Source organism: Carcharhinus amblyrhynchos, unplaced genomic scaffold, assembly GCF_965287045.1.
Source record: "Carcharhinus amblyrhynchos unplaced genomic scaffold, sCarAmb.v2.hapA scaffold_81, whole genome shotgun sequence".
Classification (NCBI taxonomy): Eukaryota; Metazoa; Chordata; class Chondrichthyes; order Carcharhiniformes; family Carcharhinidae; genus Carcharhinus; species Carcharhinus amblyrhynchos.
In genome coordinates, this window is record NW_027649821.1 from 195826 (window position 1) to 215427 (window position 19602).

The 19602-nt window shown below is 43.9% G+C and overlaps 1 protein-coding gene across 3 annotated transcripts in view; it reads right to left on the reverse strand.

The window, feature by feature from the left end:
- Positions 1-19602, reverse strand: part of arhgap39 (Rho GTPase activating protein 39) — a 485625-nt gene that overhangs the window by 9266 nt on the left and 456757 nt on the right. For all 3 annotated transcript variants that reach the window (XM_080182707.1, XM_080182708.1, XM_080182709.1), the window contains one exon: positions 5060-5259. In XM_080182707.1, coding sequence (XP_080038833.1) covers positions 5060-5259 — 200 coding nt within the window. The remainder of the gene's footprint in view (positions 1-5059; positions 5260-19602) is intronic.

Here is a 19602-nt window from a genome sequence, read left to right on the forward strand (position 1 = left end):
TTCATAGTTATTGGAAAAGTGTTGACAAATTGGGGAACTAATTACTCCATTTTCTTGTCAAAATAAGTTCTGTTAGCTTGGGCCCGTTCAATCTGTGGACAGCATTCTTCACGATCAGCAGAGCTGACTACGCAATTCAGGCCAATGAGTTCTTGGTTTCCTCCATTCTTTCTGAGTCCCCTTTTCCTCTTCCTCTTTTCCTGAAGGTGCCGACTCTCACTGTGGTAAGGTTTCATGAAGGACAGTAATCCTTGATGCTGCTTCGTGGGCAGTAAGCTTGTGGGCTGGACATCCATTCACCGAATGACTTCAAGAGAGCACTGGCTCTGGCAGAGGCTCATACGAAAAAAGGCAGGTGCCACATCACATTGGTCAGGAGCAGACTGAGCTCCTGGCTGAGTTTTGATTGCCCAAGGAGTTGAAGAGGAATTTTCACTAAAAACTGGGCTTTGATACTTCTTTTGTAACAAGAATACATGATTTTTGGACATATCGGTATTATATTTGTGTGGGATAAGCTGATGAAGCAGTTTGACAGTATCCTCGTGTTCCTACCAGGGTTCTCTATGCTCCATTGTGAATTACATTTAAGGCTGAGATTGCAAAATTTTTGCTCTGTTAGGGGATCAAGGGAACAGACAGGAGAGTTGAAGGTTAAAATCAAACATGATCATATTGAATTGCAGGTTCTACTGCTGCAGCTATTTATGTGGTTTATGTATGCCTGGACAATGACAGGGCCATCCTGTCCTGACCCAATTACACACAACATGCATACAAACTAACTTTTCATCAAGGAAAAGAGCAATCAGCTTGGGCTGATATATACTAGCTAATGTTTGTGTCACACAAGCCAGGCAATGACCAACAGCAGCAGGAGATAATCTAACCATCACCCCATGACACTCAATGGCATTGCCACAGCTGAGTCCCCACTATCAACATTCTGGAGGTGACCATTAACCAGAAATTGAACTGGACTAGCCATATAAATATTGTGGCTACAAGAAGAGATCAGAGGCTGCGAATTCATCTCCTAACTCCCCAAAGTCTGTCCAGCACCTACAAGGCACAAGTCAGAATTGTGATGGAATACTCGCCACTTGCCTGGATGGGTGCAGCTCCAACAGAACTCAAAGAGCTCAACACAATCCAGGATAAAGCAGCTTACTTAACTGACATTCCACCCACCACTTTCAACATTCAATCCCTCCACTGTTAATGCACAGTGGCAGCCATGTATACCATCTACAGGGGTCACTGCAGGAACTCAGGTTTCTTAGGCAGCACCTTCCAAACCCACAACCACTACCATCTAGAAGGACCAGGGCAGCAGACACATGGGAACACCACCACCAGCAAGATCTCCTCCAAGCTACTCATCATCCTGACCTGGAAATATATCTCAGTTCCTTCATTGTCACTGGGTCAAAATCCTGGAACTCCCTCCCTAACAGCACTCTGGGTGCACTAATCACATGGACTGCAGCAGTTTAAGAGGTAGCTCAGTGCCAGCATCTCAAGGGCAATAAATGCTCTGATGTGGAGATAGCAGCATTGGAATGGGATAGGCACAATGCGATGTCTCAACAGGTTTATTTGGTGGCTCGAGTTTTTGCAGCGTTGCCCTTCATCAGGTGAGCAATGAAGGTGCAACACTTCAAAATGCTCATGCTACCAAATAAACCTGTTGGACTTTAACTTGGTGTTGCAATAAATGCTGGTGTGAAAGAAAAAAAGTCCCTGGCTGATTGTTTATCTATATCTTATTACCTTCCTCTGATTCCACTCTTCAGCATCTGGGTGCTGAGGCCAATTACAGGTAAGACCTATGAGGTTAAAGTATTGACAAAGCTTTGTGCAAAGATGATTAAAAACGCATTTGGTGTGAATTGAAAACACAAAATTCTCTCTAATGAATCTTGATTTCTTATGTTATTGACTTGAGCATTCAAAAAATGGCAGCATGGTGGCACGGTGGTTCACACTGCTGCCTCACAGCGCCAGGGGCCTGGGATCTAATCCCCGCTGGTGTCACTGTCTGTGTGGAGTTTGCACATTCTCCTTGTGTCTGCGTGGGTTTCTTCCTCCTACAGTCCAAACATGTGCCGGTAAAGTGGATTGACCATGCTAAACTGTCTGGGATTAGCAAGGGTAAATACAGGGGGTGATCGGGATAAGGTCTGAGTGGGATTGTGGTTGATGCAGATTTGATGGGCCAAATGACCTCCTTCTGTACTGTAGGATTCTATGAAATCTTTTGATAAAGTTCATTAGAAAGACTTGTAACTGAACTGAAAGACACAAAGTGAGGACATGGATGGGTAAATATTGAATTGATTCATAAGGATTTATTATTGTCACATGTATTGGAAAACAGTATGTATGTGTATAAAATAACGGACAACATAAGGTGGAAAGCCAATTTGGTCAGTGCTGAAGGGAGAGCCATTATCGAAAGAAATGATCTTGATACAGAAGCCAATTATAAGCTGTCTAACAGCAAATGAGACTAGGGAAGATATTGAAGACAAAGGATGAAGTTAAAGATTTAATGAAGGATTATGATTGATTACAATGATTACAAGGGCAGGTGGAATTGAAAATGTAATGAGAAATGGAAAGGAAAGGTTTAGATACACAATTCTTTGATCCAAACTATTACATTGGAAGTCAAGAAATGGCAGACTTGCTAAATAATGACTTTGTACTGGTCTCCACAGTGGATGAAGACAATCAAAGACCAGAGATATGGGTCAAACTAGAATGAAAGCAAGGAGAGAATCTTAGAAGATTGAATACAAGCTTAAAAAAGGTAGTGGGAAAAATAATGTGATTGATAATTGATAAGACCCAGGATATTAAAAGCAGGTAAGGAAACTGTTGCTGTGTTAGTGCTAATCTTCCAAATGCTCTCCATTCAGGAATTAGTTTCTCAGATTAGGAAATCTCCAATCACATTTCTTAAAATTCTTTCACTGGATGTGGGTTATCGGCTAGGCCAGCACTTGTTTCACATTCTTAACTGCCCTCGATAGGATGGTGGTGAGCTGCCTTCTTGAAGCGCTGCAGTCTGTGTGGTGTAGGTACTCCCACAGTGCTGTTAGGGAGGGAGTTCTAGGATTTTGACCCAGCGACAGTAGTGACTATGGATTCAAGAATGAAGGGAGGGAAGTTGAGCTCGGTGCTGTGAAAGCTGACAGCAAGTCTCCAGAATAGGTGCTGGTGTCAAGAGGCAGCGTGTAGATGGAGAAATGAAAGGAGCATCTTGGGGTGAAGGGGGACAAAAAACATTTTGGGAATTACATTGGAGTAGAATCCAAGGCAATGCCAAGAAGGTAGATTGCAGAGGGGAGACGAAGGGAGGGAGGACTAGTTGACAAATAACAAATTTTGGAGGAGAAAGATTTCAAGGGTGGGAGGAAATTTGTTTTGTGGGTCAAGATGGGTGGTCTTTGCAGTTGTGAAGGATGTGGGGGTTTGAAGTTCAGTTCAGGCTCAAACAGGATGATCTGGCTGAAAGCAGCTAGCTTTGTTGATGGTTCTCAGCCATGGTGTCTCTCATGATGAACTGCCCCAATAATCTTTCCAGCATATTAATATTACATGTGAATGTTTTAATAAAATGACATGTCTATAAATGAAAGTGAAAGCACACATTTTACAATCATATCAATCTGTCACGCACCAGTGGCTTTCCGACCCATCATTTGTGGAGAGGCACATTTGTTTTCTCTTTCCTGTCAGCCTGGTTTAATTGGTAGCAAGCACTCCCTCCCTCGAAATCAGAGTTCAAGGGGTGTGTGGAGGGTGCTTCTGTGCATCCAAGAATACCTCTGAAGTATAAATTGCACCCTTCTGTTGAGCACATAATCTAGGCTGGAAATCACCACAGAGTCTTTCAGCACAGAAGGCAGCCTTTCAGCCCATTGTGCCAATGCCAGCCCTTTAAAAGAGCAATTTATTTAGACCCCAATCTTAACCCGTAGAAGTTAAGTTGAAAAGGTGTGGGGGTGTATACATGCGTGTGTGTGTATATATATATATAAAAAATGTTATGTATATGTATATATATATATAATATGTGTGTGTATATATATATATATATGTGTGTCTGTATGTCTATATATGTGTGTTTGTATGTGTGTGTGTGCATGTATATATATATGTGTGTGTGTGTTTATGTGTGTACACAATGCACACTGCATGCTTGTACACATGTGCAGCTGTGTGGAGTGACTAGTCTGAGAAAAGGGCTGCCGAAACTGCCTTTTTAGTACTCCATCATCTACAAAACAATGCACACCAAAGATAGTTATTGTGTGAAGAATGTTGAGATTACATATGCTACCCATTATGCAGAACACAATATCATCATAAATTCTTGAAATCAGAATGAGATTTGTTAAGCAGATCCGGGACATTTCATGCATCAGGGAATTATGTGTGATGAATGCTTTGTTGGAAAGGGCAGACACAGCGGGTGCAGTGTACTATAGTTTCCTTCTCACCCCATTCTCTCAATTGCTTCTAATCTCTGACAAGCGCTAGTCAATTCCAATTAATTTCTTTAATCAGTCACTGAATTTCTTAACTTTATCTGCACCAGTAGATGAAAAGGTGATGGGAGGAGACTTGTGTGGAATATAAATGATCAGTTGTGACTAATAGGCCGTTCCTGTGTTTGATGTTATTCATCAGTACTGACTGTGATTGTTTTTGATATTATTGAAAAGTGGGATTACCAAATTTGACCAGGACCATTGCTTCTTGCCAGCCTACAGTCCCTGCTAGAGTGGGTGTGAGGAAGACATTGAGATTTGCTATGATGCCCCTCATTGTCAGAGATCCCTTCCAGTCACAGTCTAGGACACTAGTGGTAGCCCAGGCCAGATTTGATACTTTTTTCCCATGAACGTGGAACAGGCTCAAGGGGCTCCACCTATTCCTCAGCTGCACTTGCCTAATGTATTGGAAGGTTCCTGTTATGTGTGAACTGTATCCACCCAAAGGATTGACACTAACCAGGGCGAGTCAATGATCTGTCAGCAGGTGTTACCTGAAGATGCCCTCAGTCTGTGCTCCATTGAGTTTCAGCACTTCCTCCGAGAGTCTGGTTTGGACCCACGGCAATTGTCGGTCTGGATAGTGCTCATGTTGCATGTTCATGATCTCGTCCAGGGAGCTACCAAACATGGAAGGGCAGAAAACCGCGTTTGTGGCATGCCTGATCTCGTCTGCGCTGGGTTTCCGAAGTCCCTGTTTGGATAACAAAAGAAAAAGATGTTGTTCCTTTGTCTCTTTCAAAATATTCCTTTCATCCAGACACTCCAATTTGAAGTAAAGGACATAAGGACAGGCAACGTCTGGCCGAGGATTTCACTATCAACTCACTATCAAATCATCTGACAGCAGAGAAACAGGTCATTCAACTCAACAAGTCCCTCTAGATATTTGTCCTCCACATTAACCTTCTCCCTACATATATCCCTTCAACTTATCAACAGAGCTTTCTATTCCTTTCTCCTTGATGTATTTCTCTAACTCTGTCCTAAATGTATCGATGCTGTTCATCTCCCTTGTTGCATGTGGGCCTCATCATTCTCTGGGTAATTAGGTTTCTTCTGGATTCTGTATTGCATTTTTCAGTGGCTATCTTGTGTTTATCATTCATACACCAATAAAAACAGATTCCATGTCTGAGCAAACATGCACCCACGCAGGAACAGCAATGCAGTCTCACTATGCTGTAACAAGCTGGAACAGCAATGCAGTCTCGCAGTGCTGTAACAAGCTGGAACAGCAATGCAGTCTCGCCGTGCTGTAATGAGCTGGAACAGCAATGCAGTCTCGCCGTGCTGTAATAAGCTGGAACAGCAATGCAGTCTCACCATGCTGTAACAAGCTGGAACAGCAATGCAGTCTCGCCGTGCTGTAATGAGCTGGAACAGCAATGCAGTCTCACTGTGCTGTAACGAGCTGGAACGGCAATGAAGTCTCACTGTGCTGTAATGAGCTGGAACAGCAATGCAGTCTCACTGTGCTATAACGAGCTGGAACAGCAATGCAGTCTCACTGTGCTGTAACAAGGCTCGTGTCTTTTATACTTAGTGGACTACAAAGTTAAATATAATGATAACAGTAGATCTTTAAAATGCAGGTCTGATGCACATCACAATTGTTAGATATCTCTAAGTACACCAGAGACTAAAGCCCAATCTCTATCAAAGAGCAAACACCATTCTTTGTGATTTACAACATTGTCAGAAGGTCCTGACTTACTAGCTGGTAAAATACTGAAGTGATAAATGTGGGGGTCCCAGGGCTTGCAGAAAAATAATGGTTTCTTCAGTTTATTAATCCACAGGAGCTGTCTGTGTCATCCCACTCCCCTACTGTCTCCAAGTAAATACCGCAGTCCTTTATTAATCATTGCTTTCTGTGCTGTGCTCCTTGCTGTAAACATCAGGGATGGTACAAGGTAAACCAGGCTTAGTGATTAGATAGTGTGGATCTTTAAAAACCTGCAGACTGTAACAGGGAGGGAAAAATAAGGGAGGTGAGGAGTTTCAAAGATCTGAATTCCTGGGAAAGAATGAGGTTGAGTAGAAAATTTGACGATTCTGGATTTCAGCACAATTAGTGTCAGAGTGTGTGGAGACTGGTGAACTGGAAGAAGACTAGAAGATCAACTACCCTAACTCTGGGTGAATTTGGTCAACGTTTGCACATATCCTCCCAGCTTTTGATTGAATGAGGATTTTACTCCTCTCTTCAAACTCTCCACTGTGGGAGAAGGCGTTCTGATGTGGGCATCGTTGGCTGGGCCAGCATTTATTGCCCATCCCTAGTTGCCCTTGTGAAGGTGATGGTTGCCGACTTGGATCACCTACTGGGGACTCCTGGCTGAAGATTGCTGCCGATGCTTCAGTCTTACCTTTTGCACTGATGTGCTGGGCTTCTCCATCATTGAGAAAGGGGATATTTGTGAAGCCTCTTCCTCCACCACCATTCATGGCTGGATGCAGAACCTAGATCTGATCTGTTGGCTGTGGAATTGCTTAGCTCTGTCTATCATTTGCTGCTTGACATGCAAGTGGTTCGGTATTGTAGTTTCACCAGGTTGACACCTCATTTTTAGGTACGCTTAATGTTGCTCCTGGCATGCCCTCTTCTTTGAACCAGCGTTGATCCCCTGGCTTGGTGGTAATGGTTGACTGGGGATATGCTGGGCAATGAGGTGACAGATTGTGGTTGAGTACAATTCTGCTGCTGTTGATGACCCATAGCACCCAGTAGTTTCCCAGTCTTGAGTTGCTAGATTTGTTCTAAATCTATTCCATCCAGCACGGTGATAGTGATACACTACACAATGGAGGGTAACCTCAATATGAAGAAGGGACTTTGTCTCCATAAGGACTGTGCGGCAATCATTCTTACAACACTGTCATGGACAGATGCAGGCAGGTAAGGAAGAGGTCAAGTATGTTTTTCCTTCTTGTTGGTTCCCTCGCCATCTGCCTCAGTCCCAATCTAGCAGTTATGTCCTTTAGGACCCAGCTAGCTAGGTCTGTGGTGGTACTATTAAGCCATTCACGGTGATAGATGACCAGGGTGTCCTTGCCACCCTCAGTGCTTCCTCAAGATGGTGTTCAACATGGAGGAGTACTGATTCATCAGTTGAGGATGGACAGAACAAAATAATTAACAAGAGATTCCTGTGCCCATGTTTGCCCTGGTGCCAAGAGATTCCACGGGCTCCACAGTCGACGTTGTGGATTCCCAATGTCATTGTGCCGCCTCCAGACAGACAGCATGGTTTTGTGAAGGTGAGGTCATGCCTCACTAACTTGGTCGAGTTTTTCGAGGAAGTGACGAAGATGATAGATGAGGGAAAGATAGCTGATGTTTTGTACATGGACTTCAATAAAGCCTTTGACAAGGTCATGGTAGACTGGTACAAAAGATAAAGTCACATGGGATTAGAGAAGAGCTGGCAAGATGGATACACAACTGGCTTAGTCATAGAAGACAGACGGTAGAAGTAGAGGGGTGCTTTTCCGAATAGAAGGCTGTGACTAACGGTGTCCCACAGGGATCAGTAATGGGTTCTTTGTTGTTTGTACTATATATAAGTGATCTGGAGGAAAATGTAGCTGGTCTGATTAGTAAGTTTGCAAATGACATGAAAATTGATGGAGTTGTGGATAGTGAAGCGGATAGTAAAGTCCCAGAAACTACCATCACAGTCTGTGGGTAGGTCCTGTCCCACCGGCAGGACAGAACAAACAGAGGAACAAAGAACAAAACAAAAGTACAGCACAGGAACAGGCCCTTCAGCCCTCCAAGCCTGCACCAACCATGATGCCTGTCTAAACTAAAACTGTATGCGCTTACAGAGTCCGTATCCTTCCATTCCCATCCTGTTCATGTATTCATCTAGTTGCCCCTTAAATTGACAGAGGATACAGTAAGATATAGACCGGTTGGAGACTTGAGCAGAGAAATCGCAGATGGAGTTTAATCCAGACAAATGTGAGATAATGCATTTTGGAAGGTCCAACGCATGCAGGAATTACACAGTCAACGGTAGAATCCTTAGGAGTATTGATAGGCAGAGAGATCTGGGTGCACTTGTCCACTGATCACTGAAAGTGGCAACGCAGGTGGATAAGTTAGTCAAGAAAGCACACAGCATGCTTGCCTTCATCGATGGGGGTACTGAGTATAAAAATTGGCAGGTCATGCTGCAGCTATACAGAACCTTAGTTAGGCCTCATTTAGATTATTGTGTACAATTCTTGTTGACATGCTACTAGAAGGATGTGAATGCTTTGGAGAAGGTACAGAAGAGGTTTACCAGGATGTTGCCTGGTCTGGAAAATATTAGCTATGAGGAGAGGTTGGATAGGGGTGGCACGGTAGCTAGCACTGCTGCCTCACAGCGCCAAGGACCCGGATTCAATTCCTGACTTGGGTCATTATCTGTGTGGAGTTTGCATGTTCTCCCCTTATTTGCTTTATAAACTCGGTTTATTCTCACTGGAACGGTGGAGATTGAGGGGTGATTTGATAGAGGTCTACAAGATTATAGTCAGATACTTTTTCCTAGGGTAGAAAAGTCAAGTACTAGGGGACATAGGTTTAAAGTGTGTGCGGAAAAGTTTAGAGGAGATATACGAGTACAAGTTTTGTACACAGCGGGTGGTGAATGTCTGGAACACGCTACCTGGGGAGGTGGTGGGAGCAGGTAGATGGCATAATTTAAGGGGCAACTAGACAAATACATGAACAGGATGGGAATGGAAGGATACGGACTCTGTAAGTGCATACAGTTTTAGTTTAGACAGGCATCATGGTTGGTGCAGGCTTGGAGGGCTGAAGGGCCTGTTCCTGTGCTGTACTTCTGTTTTGTTCTTTGTTCCTCTGTTTGTTCTGTCCTGCCGGTGGGACAGGACCTATCCACGGACTGTGATGGTAGTTTCTGGGACTTTACTGAAAAGTTATGGTTCTGTGGATATGGATTTTGCAGGATTGATGCTCTGAGTTGGTTCAGAAAACTGGGGTCATTGTTTACTGTCACTCTATCCCTCCCGTCAAATTCAATGTCAGCAAGGTTCCAAGCTTTGCAATGGAGCTTCACCTAATTACTTCATTGTATATAAATGCATATACAGTTGAAGTAATGTCCACATGTCCAAGTGAGCTTCACTCACTCATTCCTTATTAGGCAATGCACTAGAAAACAGTACCCTGATTTAGCACAGTTAGTTAGAGAGTGATGGCCTTGCTAACTGCTAATTTAAGAATCTATTTACAGCCCTTCCCTCCTGTGGTTGTTGTTTTTAAAGATTAGAGTCATCACAATACGGTACCATTTTTCATTTAGCATCAGGAATAAGCTGTTAAGTGACAAGTTTTTCCTTTCTTTAAATAAAGCTAATCCTTCTTGCTATAAACTCAATCATTTCCTACAGATCACTGGTCCCACCTGTTCCTGGAATGCAGTTTCACAAGTTCCAATGGTTTCTTGGGATACAAACCACTGCTCCCAATTGTTTCCCAGGATACAGGTCAGTGGTCCCAATTGTTTCCCAGGATATAGGTGACTGCTCCCAATTATTCCAGGGATACAGTTTCAAAGGTTCCTATGTTTTATGGTGTTAAGGGTTATGGGGATATACCAGTAAAGTGGAGTTGAGCATTATCATATCAGATTGGTCATGATCGCATTGGATGGCAAAGCAGACATAATGGGCCGAATGGTCTACTTCTTTGTTTTATGGTCTTAGGTTTCGATCACACGATTCCACACTAACTGATAGATGGGATATAGTTAGCAATTGCTTGGTGGGATATTATACCACACGACCATTGTTAAAAATTCTTGCCTTTCACAAGTGCTTTCCTGGGTTCAGTGGCATCAGATCAGTGGTAATTACAATAGGTTGTCACTGTTCACCAGGTTAGGGAGTGTCACTCGCTATAGCACTGAGGCCAGCTGCAGGGTTCCTAAGATATGTCAGCTAAAAGCATCAAACAATGCCTGAGCCTGGGTAATCGCTGCTCAGCTTGGCTCAATATCTGACAGGATAGACTCATTGATGTATCACAGAAGCATCTTGACCCTTTGTATTGCATGGTTTAAAGAGCTTCCCCGGTAATTTATACCAAAGCAACTACTATCCCCTGGGTGCAAACATTCACCATCAGAACTTTTAACAGCCATCCAATACCAAAGTGAACATTATGAAATGATAAAGGATTCAGTTTGGCTGCATCAACATGTCAATACATTTCCCTAACCTCAAAAACACCCACAGTCATCTGTTAGAAATGAGTCCTGATGCAATGTTTGGTCTCAACAGTAGAAACACTTAGCCTAGGGTCAGGCAGAGCGGAAACAGCAATCAGTTCACACATCAACAAGGGGGTGGGAATACCAGTCGCCTGGGCTTTCTGCCGACGGGGGAACGCAAAGGGGCCAGTGAGTGGCTTTCTGTGTGGCACCAATTATGATTTAAAAAAAGCCAGATTCTTTTAGCAATTCCAAACCAGGAGTTATGTTTCCAATTAAAACCCCTCATTGCAGAACTGTTGTGAACTGTTTCAAAATCCAGCTGGTGGAAGAGAACATTGAAAACAAAGACAGGAGAGGTCATCAGTGGCTGCACTTGGGGAGGTTTGGAACATTACCTTGAGCTGTACTCTTGGGAGAACAATCACTGAGCAAGCTCACGGCGATAGAGAAAAGCTGCCTCTCATGGCAGAGCTGCACACTGAATCCATGGTAGCCAAGTTATTGACTTGCTTGCCATGGTCAAAGATCCAGGTGTTGATGCTACACCGCCCAAACTCATCAAGCACAGGAAACCGGCGCTCCTGCAGCATCTGGCAGGAGCTGTAAGAGGATACGACTAGATACTACTTCCATTGAGCTCATCAAGGCTTCAACCACGTGCCCAGAAGCAGTTAATTTAAGCTGCTGGTGAAAAATAGTGGCTGTTCAGTGTAACCTTCTCTCTCCATAATAACATGATGCACGGTCAGGTAAGAGCGGGCCACATCAGAACCCTCTGAAATCCGCAGTGGGGTAAAATGGGGGTTGTGTTCTGGCATATTCTTCTCTTTGCTGCCTTCAATGTCATCGCCGCAGGATATCTATTTACATAGCAAAACTGATGGAAAGCTGTTCAGCTTCACTCACCCAAGATCCAAGACACGTATGCAGCAAGTACTCATCAGAGAGTTGTTCCACGCTGGCAATACCACACTGACTTTTCATACTGGGGAATGCCTGCAGTAGCAAGTGGATAGACTCTCTCACGCCTGCAAAAGAGCTTGTTTTGACCATCACATCAGGAAGACAAATTTCATTGCCCAGGATGTTGCTAATGCTGATGGATGGCGGCATGGCAAAATGACATTAGAGGCTGCTGATATTGAGGCTCTGTAATTACTAGTAATCCGTCACTTGATGCCGAAATCAGCACATGCATCAGTAAAGCTCCCACTGTTATGTCCAAGGTGAATAAGAGAGTGTAGAACAGCAAGAACACCAAACTGTGACTCTACCCAGCTGTATCTTCAGTGTCCTCAGCTACAGACCATATACTAGGCAGGAGAAAAGGCTGAACAGTTTCAGACATTTTCTCAGCATCTCTGGCAGGACAAGATCATCAGCTCAGAGGTCATGGAACGTGCCAATTCCATCAGCATGCAGCACCGCAAAGCCAAAATGTTTGCACTGGCTCTGACTGGTTCAAATTGTTGTTAGCCGTGTACCCAAAAACCTCCTGTGTGATGAACTGGTCGCTTCTGAGTGTTCGTACCTCCGCTACAAGGACACCTGCAGATGAGATATGACGATGATGGATATTGACACTGGGAGACAGCAACTGACAGGCTGTGACCTCAGGAAGCTGACTGTTTGGAAGGGCATAAGGAAAGAGGCAAGGAGGAACAGAAAGCTCAGCTGGTGAAGACAGGGTCCTAGAGAAAACAGAGGTCATCAGATTGTGCACCTTCTCAGCTTCCTGTCTAAATCTGCAACAAATGTGGCAGAGGCAGAATGTGGCTCCTGAGCCACACCACTCAATGCTTAACAGAGTTCACCGCTACTTAAAACCAACCTCCTACATATCGTTCATATGCCTGACATCTGACTCCTGAAACAAATGCTCTTGTCAAAACTTAGTCATGGCAGAAGACTCCCAGGGGGACAGTGGAAACACTTTAGGGATACCCTCAAAGCATCCTCTGTACTCCTTCATGGGAGATCACTGACAAAGCCAACAGTCCCAGAAGAAGTTGAACATCCCTGTCGGCTCATGTGACTTGGCTTGTGACCGAGCCAAGTGGAGAAGGTTCATTGGGAAAGCACAGAATACATTGAGAGGCTTTGTCAGGAATGTGCAGAGGTAAAGTTGAAACGTCAGAGGGAGGACAGAATCCTCCAAACACCTGACCCTCCAAGCTCTATTTGTCCTGTATGTGGCAGATTGCATATTGGACTTATCATCGAGCTGGAGTGGAAGTGAGTCATCTTCAATCCTGAGGGATTGCCTCAGAAGAGAGTGCTGGCAGTGAGCTTCCTGAGCACCAGAACATGTTTCAGTCTGAAAGGAGTTCTTTACAACTGAGTGCTGCTGTGTATAAACCCATTGCTGATATACAGAGCAGCTGTGATCTCCACTCACAGAAGTTCATCCAGGCCATGTGGGTGTTGCTGGATAGGCCAGCGTTTGTTGCCCATCCCTAATTGATCTGGCCTGATGGTGAGCTGCCTTCTTGAAATGCTGCAGTCCTTGTGGTGCACATACCATATAAGGGCAGAAGAAAAGGTTAGTTTTAAACCATTATAGAATAAGTCGAAATGAAATCTCAGCTCCTGTTGGTTTACTTAAATAGATCAAACACAGCAGGGAAGCTGAAGGTGATACATTTGCAGTAACAGGTTCAGACAGGTCAACACATTTCGGCACTGTGTCTGTCTCACAGTAAGAAGGTGTATTTTTTTTAAAGACTGGTGCTCCCTAAGGTTGGATACAACTCAGGTTTAAGTGTCAGATTTACATGACAATATTCATGGACATGGCCCTTGTGGCTAAAGGGATCAAGGGACATGGAGAGAAAGGAGGAGTGGGATACTGAAAGTGCATGATCAACCATGATCATGTCCAATGGTGGTGTAGGCTCGAAGGGCTGAATGGCCTACACCTGCACCTGTTGGCAGTGTTTCTATGTTTACACTGCACTGAGGAAGACTTTAGCTACTGCAGAAACACTCTCTCAATGAGTCTTGTCCTGTTGCGAAAGCCCTCACTTTGTGACCTTGCCCTACTGGGGGAAAGACTCTGTGAGCCTTATCCTGCCCTGGAAGTGGACACTTGAGTAAATGTCCTATCTCAGAATTGTGCGTTACCAAGCACACCATGAGCCCAGATACATCTTGTTTTGGGTTCGGGGTCTAGATGGGCTTTCTTTAGAATTTGCCCATTATCCTAGGTACATTTACTGGTAAAAAAAATTCCTCTTGTTTCACAGACCTATATGCATCTCAATTGTACTTCCATGTCTCACCAGATGTCTCAGTCATGTGACATTAGTGTCAGGTGCTCTTGGTATTAACCTTCGACTCAACATCTCCCCCAAAGGTCTTATCCCAACTATATACATCCTCCTTCAATAAGTGCTAGCCATTCAAGGGATGGAGGAAAAGGGAGAGAGATGGGATATTCAAGAGGCAATATTACAGTAAAACTGCATAAAGATGGAGGGGCGATACAGACAGAATCACATTGGCTTCAGATGGATCACTTAAAGGGAGTAGGCCAGTTAGAGCAGGACTTTGAACTAAAGTCATAATTGAAGCAGAATTCAATTAACTTTAAACAACTGGAATATGGAAAATGATGGCACCATGGTTAGCACTGCTGCTTCACAGCACCACGGACCTGGATTCAATTCCAGCCTTGGATGACTGTCTGTGTTGAGTTTGCATGTTCTCCCTGTGGGTTTTCTCCCAGTGCTCCGGATTCCTCCCACAGTCCAAAGATGTGTGCATTAGGTGCATTGGCCATGATAAATTGCCCCTTAGGCAAATACAGGGGGTTCTGAATTAGGGGCTGGGTGGGATTATTGTTGCTGCACATTCAATGGGTCCAAAGGCCTCCTTCTATGCTATAGGGATTCTATGATTTGCTGAGAGAATGGCAAATGCCTCTTTGCATATTTTCTTAGTTTCTACTCCCACAATTAATGAAACACTTTTTTTTATTTGTTCTTTTGACGTGGGCATTGCTGGCCAGGCTACCATTTATTGCCCACTCCATATTGTCCTTGATGGTAGTGAGATGCCCTCTTGAACTGGGTGGTGGTGGTACTCTCACAAGGCTGTTAGGAGGAAGTTCCAGAATTTTGATTCCATGATAATGAAGATAAAGCAGTATAATTCCAAATCAGGGTGGTGTGCGAGCCTTGGAGGGGAACTTGCAGGTATTCCCATGCACTTGCTGCCCGTATCCTTCTAGGTGGTAGAGGTCATGGGTTTGGAAGATGTTGTTGAAGGAGATTTGGTGAGTTGTTGCAGCGCTTCTCGTAGATGATACACACTGCTGCTACAATACGTCAGTGGTGGAGGGAATGAAAATTGAAGGTAATGGGCTGCTTTGTCCTGGATGATGTCAAGCTTCTTGAATGTTGTTGGAGCTACACTCATCCAGGCAAGTTGACAGTGTTCTACAAAGAACAAAGAACAACCCAGCACGGGAAACAGGCCCTTCGGCCCAACGAGCCTGTGCCGCCACATCCTCCTACACCTACCCTGCCCTGCGTGTCTGCGAGTGGAACCCCTAACTTAGCCAGATTCAGGGGAGAATAGTGTCAATTTGGTATACCAATCAGCCTAAGAGCACATCTACACTTGACATGTAGAATGTGGATGGCTTTGGGGAGTCAGGAGGTGGGTTACTTGCCACAGAATTCCCACCCTTTGACTTGTTCTTATAGCCACAGTATTCATATAGCTGGTCCAGTTCAGTTTCTAGTCACCCCAGGATGTAGATGGTGGGGATTCAGTGATGGTAATGGCGATGAGTATCAAGGGGAGACTTTCTCTTGGTGGATCTAGTCATTGCCAGCATTTGGATGGTGTAAAAACTTCTTGCTCAGCTCAGGCCTCATGTTTTTCAGGTCTTATTGCATGTGGGCACTGGCTGCTTCAGGGATCCACAGTTACTGCAGGTCGAGAACAGTAATAGAAGGGACAAAGGGTTCAGGGGATGAAAGGAAAGAACTGGCAGGAATAAAAAGGATAGCCTGAAATAGCCTGAATTGTACCAAACCCTTAACATGACAGTGATAGTCACAGTGGGTGAGGAGAGATCTATCATTAAAGACTGTCACAAGGAAGTTGGATGAGAAATGAAAATAAACTTGAATTTGGGTGGCTGAGGAGGAAGGAAGAAAGGAAATAACATTTCTCTCTGCTCCATTAATTATCTCAAGGTATTCAGAATTGTGCTGTGGATAGTGATTGCCTGAACCACTGTTTATATACATTTCTGTATCCAATCAAAGATACCCCTTAGTTAACCTTCCCTGCATCGATGAAAAGGCTTAGTCTAAAGTCATCCAAACTCTACTCTCAGATGTAGTCATCTGGAGACATGCTCACACAAAAAATATTGTGCTCTCGTACAAAGATTTCCCAAATTGCCCCAGAGTGACATAATAGGTTTATAATGAGAACAATTTATGAAAAATTCTTTATTATTGGCAGTAAGTATGGATTCTATATATCATTTTCTGTACCACAGCTGGCACTGATTAAATACTGAGTCCACCACAATGACTGCCTTGTGATATATATACTCCCTGAGCAGTAATTCGAGGTGGAGTTGTTGTATGAACACGACTGACTGCAGCAGGAACGCTGAAGCTGTACGATAGGACAGTGATTTCAACAAGGATGAGTTATGTTCTCTCTGTTATTGGGTTACAAGGGTGCTGACTGAAAAGGATTTGGGCAGTTATAGAGATAGTGAAAAAAGGACAACTTTGATATTCCATGTGGGCCACTCCATCAGAGCAATTATGAGTTCTGGCCAGGAGTTCCACCCGAAACACTAATGCTTTCATTGACCTGCTGGGCCTTCCTGGCAAGAGCTGTTTATGTTTTCATCTTTCTAGCAGCTTTTTCTTTCCATCTCATTCCAGCTCCCAGCAGGTGCAGAACAGAATCTGGTACAACACTGGCAATGTTACAGAGCAGCAGGAATGGGATAAGGAAGTGGAAATGTCTCCACTCCCACATCAGGTGAGGGATCCAGGCACTGTTCTGAAGCAGACAGGAAGGAACCTTTAATATCTACTGATGACTCTATCTGATGTAGAAGCATTTAAAGAGCTAGGCCTATGAGATTTAACACTCCCGTCTCATGCTATGCATAGAGAAGGAATGCACGATGTCATACTTAAACAGGATGTAGAGATGGCAGCATTGGATTGGGGTGGGCACAGTAAGAAGTCTCATAACACCAGGTTAAAGTCCAACAGGTTTATTTAGTATCATGAGCTTTCAAAGCACTGCTCCTTCATCAGGTGATACCAAATAAATTTGTTGGACTTTAACCTGGTGTTGTGAGACTTCTTACCATACTACAACATAATTCAGTATGCTACAGAAAACTCAGTAGCAATGGAACTTTTTACTGGTTTTTAAAAATTCAATTATGGGATGTGCACATGGCTGGCAAGACCAACATTCATTGCCCATCCTTAACTGTCCCATGAGCAGGTGATGGTGAGCTGCCTTCTTGAACCGCTGCAATCCCAATGGTGTTATAGGAAGGAGAACACAATAATTAGATTATTGCCCTGTACCCATTACAGTGTTAGCAGCTATTTAAGAGTTGTTAACTTAGGAAGGAATTTGCTCAGTGTCTGATGAGAGTCAATGAGACAATGAATTGTGAGCACATCACCTCTGAGTTCAGTCCTAATGCCACTTGACAACCATGATATGGGCAATTTCCAGTAAGATTAGGATCAGGAACACAGGAAATGAGATAGCTGTTCAGATCCTTGAAAGAAAGACAACTTACATTTCTAGCATCTTTCATGATCCCAGGGCATCCCAGGATGTAGAATCATTGGAGTGCAGAGGAGATTTACTAGAATGCTGCCTGGTTTGGAGGGTAGGTCTTATGAAGAAAGGTTGAGGAAGCTGGGGCTTTTCTCTTTAGAGCGGAGGAGGATGAGAGGCGACTTAATAGAGGTTTATAAGATGATGAAGGGGATAGATAGACTGGACGTGCAGAGACTATTTCCTCAGGTGGATGCTGCTGTTACTAAGGGACGTAACTATAAGGTTCATGGTGTGAGATATAGGAGGGATGTCTGAGGTAGATTCTTTACTCAGAGAGTGGTTGGGGTGTGGAATGCAGTGCCTGCTACGATAGTGGAGTCGGACACTTCAGGAACTTTCAAGCGGTTATTGGAACACACCAGAATGATAGAGAATGGGATAGCTTGATCTTGGGTTCAGACATAACTCAGCACAACATCGAGGGCCGAAGGGCCTGTACTGTGCTGTACTGTTCTATGATATCTCAAAGTGTTTTACGGGTGGAGGAGGACTGAGGGGTTTAACCCACGATTTCTCTGTTCTATAACTTTCCCAAATGCCCTATCATTAACTGCGTAAGTCCTGCCCTGGTCCATCAACCAAAACGCATCACATTGCATATTTCTAAATTAGACTGTATTTGCCATTCATCAGCCCAATGGCCCAATTGATCAAGATTGGGCCATTGCAATCCTAGATAACCTTCTTCGCTGTCCACTATGCCACCAATCTTGGTGTCATCTGCAAATTTACTAATCATGACCCATAAATTCTCATCCAAATCATTAATATAAATGACAAATAACAGTGGACCCAGCACCGATCCCTGAGGCACACTGCTGGTCCAAGCCTCCAGTCTGAAAAACAATCTTCTGCAACAAACTTCTGTCTTCTGTTGTCAAGCCAATTGTTTTTTCATTTGGATCCTGTGAGATTTAACCTTATGCAACGACCTATCATGTGGTACCTTGTCAAAGGCCTTGCTAAAGACCATGTAGACAGCGTTGACTGCATTGCCCTCACCCATCTTCTTGGTTACCCCTTCAAAAAACTCAATCAAATTTGTCAGACATGATTTTCCACTCACAAAGCCATGCTGACTGTCCCTAATCAGTCCTTGCATCTCTAAACATCTGTAGATCCTGTCTCAGAATACCCTCTAACAACTTACCCACTGCAGACGCTGGGCTCACCAGCCTGTAGTTCCCAGGCTTTTCCGTGCAGCCCTTCTTAACAAAGGCATAACATTTGCCACCCTCCAATCTTCAGGCAACTTACCTACGGATGTCAATGATAAGCGAATGTGAAAGATTCACTGGTGCTTTTTTTTTGAAGGTGTAATCTGTTCTGCTGCTTCAGTCGATTTTTTTCTCTTCTTTCCTGTGACCGTTCCAATTATTTCTTTCCCCATGGACTTAGGATCTGCAATCTAGCAGTCCAGTTGAAAGGTGCAGCAATTCAGAAATTCCAGTTGCTAAACTGACCGTGTGACATTCTCCCTTCATTCTACAAGCCCAATGTATACAAGCTAATCAACTTGGTCTTCCAACACTGAAAGAAGTCGTGCACTTGAAAGATAAAGTTTATTTATGAGTCACAGGTAAGGCTTACATTAACACTGCAATGAGCTTACTGTGAAATTTTCCTAGTTGCGGTAGTCCGGTGCCTGTTTGGTCAATGCACCTAACCAGCACGCCTTTCAGAATGTGGGAGGAAACCCCTGCAGACACAGGGAGAATGTGCAAGGAAACCCAAACAGAATGTGCAAACTCCATGCAGACAGTGACCTAAGTCGGGAATTGAACCTGGGTCCATGGTGCTGTGAAGCAGCAGTGCGAACCACTGTGCTGCTGAGCCACCCATTGATTCCTTTGATATAGATCACGTAAATTATCAGTTAATCTCTGTAAGTGAGATGAATGCAACTATATGCTGGATATATTTATATATCATAGCTGGAATTAAACTTATAA